Raw genomic sequence first — 10,581 nt, forward strand, 5'->3', positions numbered from 1 at the left:
ATATGATGTATCCATGTCTACCTGAGTGAGTCATGCGCCAATTCGAGTATATACAGGTTGTTCCAAGAGAACTCTTTGTGTATTCTCGTCCTGCTATAGCCCGCAGAGACGTAGAAGATGTGTATGATAATTTCCTTAATTATTTGGTATCATTTGAGGTAGGAGGTCTCATAGCTCCTAGGAAATGGAATTGTGCATATGGCTACGTCCAGTGGTATTTAAGAGTGTCACATCCTTATATGACATCAGATGTAGAGGGAAAGTAACCTAGGACATCTCATCATGAGATACTAGAGGAGGAGTACGTTAGAGAAAATTACATTGTTGAAGTGTTGCATACATGTCCTTGTATTATAAATCTTGCGCAATTGGGTATAGACAAAGGAGACTTTCAGGAAGCCTCTTTTGGGAGGGTCATTGTATATGTATTTCTTACTGAGGCACTAATGATATTTTAGTACATGAGGCAGCGAAGAAACATGGGGGTTTTACATACTGTTAGACAATAAATTCCAAAAGGGAATTCGACAGGGAAGCCAGCTAGAATTTCTCCAAACATAGGGAAAAGTCAAGTTGATTTTCGACCAAAAGACTTACCACGAGAACAATAGTAGTCGACGTTGAAGAGTCTGGCCATGGACTTATAAAAATTCAAACAAGTTCAGTGTTGCGTCAGGTTCGACAGGTCGAAGGGGTTCGACTGTGACCGGATTCAAATTTCAAACTGAAGTAATTGTTTTTTGGTCATATCTGAATTATAAAGGACACGTGAAATTTAGTCGAGGACCAGTCACACATGAAAAGATGAAGTGTCGGACAAAGAAGCATTTGAACGTTGGAAGACTGTTATTTCATAGCATTATAAATAGATCGTCAAGTGATAAGATCAAGGGGTGGCAAAAATCATAGTAAACTTCGATATGCACTCAAAGTACCTGCATACAAGAGAGAAACAAGTTTTCATGAAGAAAATGTACTTGCCTACCATTTTTACATTTATGAAAACAAATATTTTTTCCATTTAAAACCATTTTTGTACTTATTTCTTTTAGCATCAAAAAACTAATTTTAACACAGTCAATATCAGTTTGTTAGTTTATTTTCATAACATAGTTATTTTACTAAAAATACCCAACATTCAATGCAAACAATCTGACAATATCGAATGCACGCTTCATCATCTTAGAAACTTAGGACAAGCTTTCCCTAGCATTTACTAGTTTGGTCATTGATGACAGTTTGTCATTGCATATATTTAGTCAAAGAATCGGAGAAAAACAAGTGAAAGTCGAGCAAATTCGAGGAAGAATGACCAAAGAATGAGGGAAAATAGTTAAGGATGAAAATGTGGACTTAGTGAAAATTGGAGTGAAAAAGGAGCAAAAAAGAGTGAAGCTTCCGAAATAATTACATCCACCATCCTGCAACATTGTGCATGCGATAGGGTATCGTGCGTGCGATGGTCACTTTTCTGGGCCTTTTTCTGACGCGTTCAGGTCCATTCTAACGTCTTTAAAAGAGGTTTTTCAACACTTTCTCAAGGGTTACGATTTTGGGAGATTGAAGCATGAATTAGAGAGCACAAGTGGTGATTTTTGGAGCATTTGAAGTTGTTGGAAGCGATATCTTCAAGGGACTTCTCATGTTATCATTGTTTATCAATTATGGTATTTTTAATTACACTATGAGTAGCTAAGTTATTCTAGAATAGGTTGTTTTATGATGAACATGTTTCTCAATTGTTGGATTCTATGTTGATTTGACCACTGTATGAACCTATTGATCAATAATTTCATTCAATTGCTTTTTGTTTGTAATGCTTTTTATGTGAGATACTATTTTGATCTGATCTTGGGCACATAGGGAATACTGACCATTAGTCTATGTGTTGGACCTAGGGGAAATTTGTTGTACTTATCTTGGTTGAATAGGGATAAGAGTCCCCGAGTAGTGGCTATAGAATTAACGTGTTATACATCATCTAACCCTACTTACATTGCCAGACTATGAATGGAAAGCTCCTGGTATTGGTTAGTGAGTTTTTTCGTGAGGGATCAACTATAATGATTTTGTTAAATCGTCATGAGGTTATAGTGATTAGATAATTCATACAGGGCACCAAACATCAACAAGAGAGGTATATGGGATTCTACAACACAATATGACCTCTTTTGTAACATTGTTTACTCGTTTATTTTATTTTCCCACTGAAACTCGAAAAGCCCCCTTTTTTACTAGTTTTTATTAATTGCATACATCTTTTCTTGCTTGGAGGCAGTCCATGTGGATTCAGTCTTTTTATTACTACGAAATTATTGGTACAATTGTTGAGAAGTCATCAAGTTTTTGGCGTCATTGTCGAGACTGTTGATTTTTCAACAAGGTGATGTTTGTGCCATTTTTATTTTTAGTATTTTATTTTCTTATTTATAGAAGTGCTATTGAGGTATTTTTTATTCGTGTATGCGCAGTTCAGGATCAACATTAATTCCATTGGATCTAGAAATTGAAAGAACCACACATGCTCTCAGAAACTCCGCTAGATAAGCACCTCTAGATGGAGCAATACCAGAAGAAAAACAACTATCAAGTTCTTCTGATTCTGAAAAAGAAGTCATGGCAGCTGCACAACCCCTCATTATGGGGGATTACTGTAAACAAACTGATAAAGGACAAGTTTCTAAGGGGTTTGTACCAGTATACCCTGTTAATTTTGATATTAAAAATTCTCTGCTTTCAGGTTTAAGAGAAAATCCGTTCGACGAGAACACGATTAGAGGCCCATGGACGCATCTTGCACGCTTCTATAAAACAACTTCAATGAGTAAACCTACTGATGTCACTGAAGACCAGGTTAAATTGAGGTTGTTTGGATTCTCACTTATTGGAAGGGTGAAAGATTGGCTACTTTGCCTTACGAATGGAACAATTCGGACTTGGAAGGAATTGGAAGATAAATTCCTTGAATTTTTTTTTGCTACTACTCAGTTTACCGAACGCCGAGCAGAAATTGTTAATTTTGAGCAGCAGGAAATTGAGTCACTCTGTGACGCTTGGGAAAGATTTAAGCTTTTGTTGCACAGATTCCCAAATCATAACATGAATAATATGAAGCAGATGCAAAACTTCATCAAAGGCCTCAAGAGTCAAACTCGCATGTTGTTGGATGCCTCTGAGAGAGGTATTATCCGCCAAATGACTGAACCTCAAGTAAAATACCTCATTGAGAAGATGTGTATGAATGAGTACCATTCTAAAAGTGAAAGGACGGTGAAGCTTGAAATTAATGGCACACCTAAAGGCATGCTACCTCTTGATACTCGTACTGCTCTTTTAGTTTAAATTGAATTGTTGAATAAAAATCTAGTTGAAAGCAGCTTAGGAAAAGCTAACGTGAGCCAGGTACAAGAACTTAGGTGTGATTTCTGTAGAGGTGAACATGTGAATGGAAGGTGTTCATTGGAAGGGACAAGTGAGGAGGTCCAGTTTGCTAATTTTCAAAAGAACAACTCATATTCCAACACGTACAATCCGGGTTGGAAAAATCACCCAAATTTTCATTGGAGCAATGAGAAAAATTCAAATACCAACCAAGGGAAGCAGCAAAGCCAACAAGTTATGTTTCAAAATAAGTCATCACATTTGGAAGAAACTTTGCAGAATTTCATGAAAATTACTTAAACTAGCTTCAAGTAGATAACTAGGAACCATAAAATTCTGGCTAGAAACCATGATTCATCAATCAAGAATTTAGAGAATCGGATTGGTCAATTATCTACACAAATAGCAGCTTTGCCTAGCTTAAATGGAGGATTCACCGGTAACACCGTTGATAATCCTAAGAATGAAACATGCAAGGTTGTGGAAACAAATTTTGGGGTGGTTACTAGAAAGGAGGAAGCTGAAAAAGTTAAAGAGGATAAAAGTGAGGAAAAGGAATGTGAAATTGAAAAGAAAGAGAGTGGAAATCAAGGTGACGAGGATGAAAGAGGAGTCACACTTGATCACTTCATTGATAAAATTCTCTTTGGAAGAGAACAAAGGATCAAATTCTGAATGAACCAAACCCGCCTTTACCAGATTACATAAAACTAACATATCCCATCATTAAGAAGAAACTGGTACATGAGGATGATGCTGGAATCTTTGAAAATTTTAAAGATATATTGAAAAAAATTCAGGTAAGTCTCTCTATTCATGAAATTTTAGAATTAATTCTCAAGTTTACTAAGTTTATGCAGGTATTGATGAAAGGTGGAAAACAGAAGTTAACACAAGAACATGTCAACGAGACAGAGAAAGAGGAAACAATAGAATTGTCAGAAGTTCCACCAAAGATGAGGGATCCAGGGGATTTCAACATCACTTGCATAATTTATGGGTTAAAAATCTCACATGCTTTATGTAACTTAGGATCGAGCATCAATGTCATGTCGCTGAGCAAATTTAAGGAATTGGGTATATGATAGATCATACCGAGCAACATGACACTCACTTTGGACGACTCATATGTGACTCATCCGCTTGGTATTGTACAAGATATGCTAGTTCAAGTCGATGGTTTGACCTACCTTGCAGACTCTGTGGTGATCGATATAAAAAATGATTCAGAAGGGTCAATGATTCTCAGACGCCCATTCTTGGCAACCGGAAAGGCAAAAATAGATGTGGAAACAGGTGAATTGATTTTGAAGTTTAACAAGGAGAATATGGTATTTCATGCTTATCAATGGACACCATATCTGAAAGATCTAGAGACTTTCTATCAATTGAAAGATAAAGGTAGTGACGTTCAAAAGAAGATGAAAAAATGTATTTTCACTGGCGTAAGGGTAACACATGCGCCTAATGTGTTTTGAGCATTGAGCGTCAAGCTATTGACGTAAAAGAAGCCCTGGATGGGAGGCAACTCATCAATTTTTAATTAGTTTTTATTTTGCAGAATTTATTTTATTTCTATTCAAGACCATCCCAATAGTAAGTAGCTACTAAAGCATAATCTTTCCAAGAATATCTCTATTGTCTTTAATAAACGTGTTTGTAGTTGTTTATGTTTTTTTTTTCAAATTGTAAGTTAACACTTTAGCATTGAACCGATGATCCAAAAGAGACTTGATAATCACAATAACAACTAATAACTTAAAGGTGAATGATGAGAAAAGAATCAACAAACATGTACTCAACCTACAAATAACTTTTATGATGTGCTTTGAGTGTAAACAAATAACCTAAACACTTGAGAATTGAGAGAATTTATATAATGTGAGGATCTTGCCACTTCTGATGTATTCTTTAGTGAATTGTCCTCTTATTTGCGTTGATTGTCACAAGAAATTACTCACTAACGTCATATTCCTTGAAACTTAGGATGAGAATTTTGTTTACTCCTATGTGATCCTGGAAGTCTTTGAAATTACATGTTCTATTTTGTCCCCGTTTTTATTCTGTTTCAAATTTGAAATTTAGAGTTTTGTTCGGAGTGTAAAAGTTTAAGTATGGGGAAATTTGATCAGTGCATAATAAGTCTGAAATTACCGAATCAATAGATTGATTCGTAAGTCATAATCACATCTCAATTCTCTTATGTTCGATTGTTTGAAAACCTAAACTCCCCAATTCTGTTCTTTATTCTGGTTAATTTAAAAAGTCCTTGCAATACAACTCAAATGTCGCTTTCTTATACTACACTTTATTTACTCGTTTTTTGACTCGTGACAGCGGATCAATAATATAATTATAGTATATGGTCTTTTTCTAAAAAAGGTAAAACTTACTACATATACGGTGAATAGCGAAGTGTATATCCGTATCTTGCTACAGAGATGCATATCCAGACAAAATCATGTTAAAATGATGGTGTCTCGGTTAGAATGGATGAAATGCATATAGGGTTAATACAAAAATGTATCTCCAAACTAATGTCTACCAAAAAGAGATGCGAGACTCATTTACACGTGAATTTTGTATAAATGGGTGCGTCTGAAAATTTACTCCTGAATTCGTAGGAGCATTTTAGGATTTCCATAGGATGCTTCTCCACCACTTAGGGTTAGAGAAGTAATGCCCATCAAATATTATCATGTGTTAATCTTAGACCGACATGACCACTCCTAATCCCTCAGTTGCTTCAACTTGACCTTGTTTTTCTCAAAATTTCTCATTAATCGGGACAAGTTTTGTCGGGTGCGGGTTGAACCCAGTCCATTTTAGGTAATCCACATATCTCCTCAAATATAAGTTATGTAAGGATGAAATAGTGTTCTAAATCAATTCAAGAAAAATCATATACGTACACAACTCCTCTAAAATTAACCGTGTAAGGGCGTAATATTTTTTTAAGATGTATGGAGAAAAATCAAACACGTGCACAATGTATATTAGTGGAAACATTTTTAGAATGCTCTTAACAATGTATATTAGTGGAAACATTTTTAGAATGCTCTTAACTAAAACCAACAATAACCTTTTATTCATGATGAACATCATTTTATGAACTATTGTTTTCAGTTATTAAAGTATACATGCCTTTTTTTTAATATCCACACTAATAATCTATCAATTTTTTAATAATAATAAAAAATATTAAATTTGATTAATAAATTGTTAGTACGTTATTTTCCTTAAAAAAAAAGTGGCTGTAATATTTCAAGGCATACAAGGAAGAAAATTTTCTTCCTTGGCATATTCCATACTTCGGCATCCCTTCCAAATTTAAGTTTTTTATTTTCATATTCATTTTGTTAGTTTCATATTAGTATATGCTTTAATACTTCGACTATTAAAATAATTTTTAGGAGCTCTTAGACAGAGAAAGGGAATTGTTAGTTTCATATTATTATATGCTTTAATACTCAAGTTATTGAAACAAGGGAAGGAGATGGATAACTTTGGTGAGTGTTCTTCCTGCACTCAATTAGGAGCTCTTAGACAGAGAAAGGAAGTTCTTTATCCAACCAAAAGTGATATGGGATTAAATCTTTCTGTTGGAAATTTTCTAATAGATATGTACAACAAATGCATAGATGTTATATGAGAGACAAAAAATGTGGACAGAAAATATTACAAGGATTATTCTTTGAAGAATTTATTTTTAAAGGATTAAAAGTGAAAATGATAATATGATGAGGAATAAAAATTTATTTAATCCTAATTTTTATTATTATAATAAAAATGTAATAATAACAATTTTAACCGATGAAATTAATGTAGAATATACAATTAAGACCAGCTAAATTAGTATCCATTATATGGCGGCTTAAAAGTAAGAGTTTTGACATTATGACTTTAAATGGTAAAATTCAAATTCTATTTAAGTTTCTTGTAAAATTATCATAAATTTGAAATAAAGGAAAAAAGAAGCTGCTTACATGAACCAAGTCTAAGAAAATGGGAAACATAAAAAATACTATGAGAATTACCATTAAAACGGATATCAGAAATTATTTAACTTTAGTTTAATCATGATAGTTTACATTTTTGTGTGTTGTTGGTTGTCTTGAAAAAGTTTGTGGTTTGGTCATCACGAGTAAGACAAAAATTAAGTCGACTATATGAACATTTTTATAAAAAAAAACTTGAAGAATCACACTCATTCAAATTCCACCAAATGAGACCCACATACTTTGATAGAAACCAATACTTAGAGAAGATTAATTAGTTAAGATTGTTCCGTTCTTAGTGAAGCTAATACTTGGTGTTTTTTTTTGTGTGGCAAAGTTTAGTGCTACACGTTGTACTTGGATATTTGTATCTAAGGACAACAATATACTGATTATGATATATGATAGTTATCATATTGTATTTCTTTAGGCTAATGATTTTGGAGTGATCCACTATGTTGGTGGATTGGACTTGTTAGGCCAATGGCTTCGTTTCACATTAATAGGTAGAATTTGTGAATAGTAAATGTTTATGATGGGTTCAAAAATAATATTAAAAAAAATCGAATTAAGTAAATGTAAATAAGTGTTTGGGAAATAGTGTGATATAAGAAGTGACATTCATATTAAAAATCTTTATAAAGAGTTAGGTTCATTAATTCAATAAAAGGATAAAAGAAGATAAAGTGTCACATGGACAAATATGGTGGTCTCAAGCATTATGTCATTTGTCTCCTCTTCGTCGACGGCGACATTGATTCTGTCTCTGGGACCAGATCCGAGGACGTGGGCGTAGAGGCGTTAGTGGTGGCTTGTAAGCGGCACTTGAGCACTTAGGCACGATCTACTCGCGGTGTTATATGACGGTGGCGGTGACGCTCTGACGGTTGTTTCTCTTGTTTTGATCGTTGCTTGAGTTTGATTTTTGAACTCAAAAATATGCAACACTTCGTGAAGTGTTGCTAAATGAAAAGATACAACTATTAGAAAATGTTGCTATAGACGAAACAACACAACTATTGGTAAAAGTTTTGCTAAAAATATGTTGTTTCATCAAGGGTCGCAACCTTGTGAAACAACATAAATGTTACATATACATAAGTTATTCCGAATTCAGAAATTACATCACAAAACACATATCCTCTTCAAAAAAATTCCAGATTATCTTCCCTATATTCGAGAGTAGTCTGAATTATAGGCTGAATTATCCTGAGTATTCTTGCATAAAAACTCTAAGACATTCGAGAGTGCTTGAAATACTATAAGAAAAATGATTCGTACACGATTTCAGCATGAATCCATTCAATCTAGCAGCATTATCTAACAGTCTTATAGTATCTCAAATCATGGCCACCGATGCTTCAGTTTCAAGTATCGAAGTGATGAACCAGGGCCTTGTCAAGTTGGATTGTTTCGTTGGAACAAACTTCACCCGTTTGCAGGAAAGATGACGTTTCTGTTAATTGCCTTGAAGATTCCTTATGTCTTATATCCTGACTTGACACCAATTCCAGAACCAACCGAAGATGACACTGATGAAGTCAAGAAGGAACGAAAGAAACAAAAGGAAGATGAATTGTTATCTTTATGGACATATTTTGAACGCATTATCTGATCGTCTCTATGATTTATACACTGATACCCAATCTGCAACAAAGATCTGGAAAGCACTCGAATTTAAGTTCAAGGTTGAAGAGGAAGGTACATAAAATTTCTTAATATCTAAATACTTTGATTTTAAAATGTTTGACTACAAGTCTATTCTTGCACAAGTACACGAGTTACAAGTTCTTGTGAATAAAATAAAAGTTGTAAAAATAGACATTCCAGAAGCTTTTCAAGTTGGTGCAATTATTGAAAAGTTGTCACCTTCGTGGAAATGATACATGAAAAAATTGTTGCATTGTTCTGAGGATTTCTCGTTGGAGAAACTTCAGAAACACCTTCAAATCGAGGAGGAGACTAAGGGTAAAGAAAAGCCAGAGTCCGCTGGATACTCTAAAGTCAATGTTGTGATTGTAAAAGGAAAGAGGGACCATGATGGCATGAAGGACCATCTTGGCCCTAAGAAGGAACCAAACAATTTCAAGAACTCTAGCAGACCAAAGGACCAAAATGTGGTTGCTATGTGTGCGGAAAACCAGGCCACTTTGCTCGAGATTGCAGGCATAACAAGTCCAAAAACGAAGTTAATGTTATTCATGCAAATGATGACAGAATTGTTACGGTGAGCAATATTATGACAATCAAAGGCAAAGTGCAAGGATGGTGGTATGATACATGTTTTACCGTGCATGTTTCTTAGACAAAGAAACATTTAAAACCCATTCTAAAGTAAATGATGGACAAGAAGTGCAGGTGGAAAATGAAGTACAATCTAAAGTCGGGTTGGAAAGGGATCCGTCGAACTAAACTTTACTTCCAAAAAGAAAGTCACTCTTGTCAATGTACTCCATGTCCCCGACATGAATATGAACCTTGTTAGTGGGACTTATTGGGAAAACCAGGCATTAAATCTGTATATGAATCAAGAAAACTAATATTGACCCGTAATGGTTGTCGCAACCTGAAAAATACAGTGCGCGAAAAAACAACCGGCGAAAGAAAATGACAGAAGAGTCGCCACCGTGCGTTATTCATCCAAAAGGAGGGAAAGGAAACGCTCGAAGTAAACCTGAAAAAGGAAAGGACAAGACGGGGTCTCGCAACCAAATCTTGGGTTCGGGAGTCGGTTATGCGAAGGGAAGGTATTAGCACCCTTACGCATCCGTAGTACTCTACGGGATCCACTTTTGTAGTTTTCGTCTAAAGGGTGTGGGTTTATCTTGTGCTGTTTGCCAAAAAAAGGGTTAAATGAAAATGACTCGCGCGGATGTCGCATCCACTGCATACGTATCTCATCTGAATATGAGAATCAGAGTCTTCGTAGCTCGGCTACCTATGGGTTGGGGGGATGTGTGCTCGCTAAGACATCGCGTCTTATGCCTACGTATCTCATCTGGCCTGAGAATCAGAGCAAAACGTAGTTCGGCTAACTATGGGGTTATGGATTGGGTTTTGGACGAACGACGTCACTACGCAATCTACCGGATGCTCGACCTTTGGAGACTTACTCGCCTGTAGTTGAAGGAGTTAACGTGTTGCTTTGGGTTTTAGGGTTTGGGATGCTCAAGGGCAAAAAGGCAGTCCTTGATGAAGGAAC

The 10,581-nt window shown here is 35.3% G+C and overlaps 1 protein-coding gene across 1 annotated transcript; it reads left to right on the forward strand.

The window, feature by feature from the left end:
• Positions 1-2,616: 2,616 nt before the first annotated feature.
• LOC127091705 (uncharacterized) lies at positions 2,617-7,033 on the forward strand. Its single transcript, XM_051030393.1, has 7 exons — positions 2,617-3,322; positions 3,368-3,615; positions 3,697-3,973; positions 4,081-4,181; positions 4,242-4,458; positions 4,579-4,782; positions 6,795-7,033. Exons 1-7 carry the CDS (start codon positions 2,617-2,619, stop codon positions 7,031-7,033), a joined length of 1,992 nt encoding a protein of 663 aa, XP_050886350.1.
• The last annotated feature ends 3,548 nt before the right edge of the window (positions 7,034-10,581 follow it).

This window comes from Lathyrus oleraceus, chromosome 1, assembly GCF_024323335.1.
Source record: "Lathyrus oleraceus cultivar Zhongwan6 chromosome 1, CAAS_Psat_ZW6_1.0, whole genome shotgun sequence".
Lineage (NCBI taxonomy): Eukaryota > Viridiplantae > Streptophyta > Magnoliopsida > Fabales > Fabaceae > Lathyrus > Lathyrus oleraceus.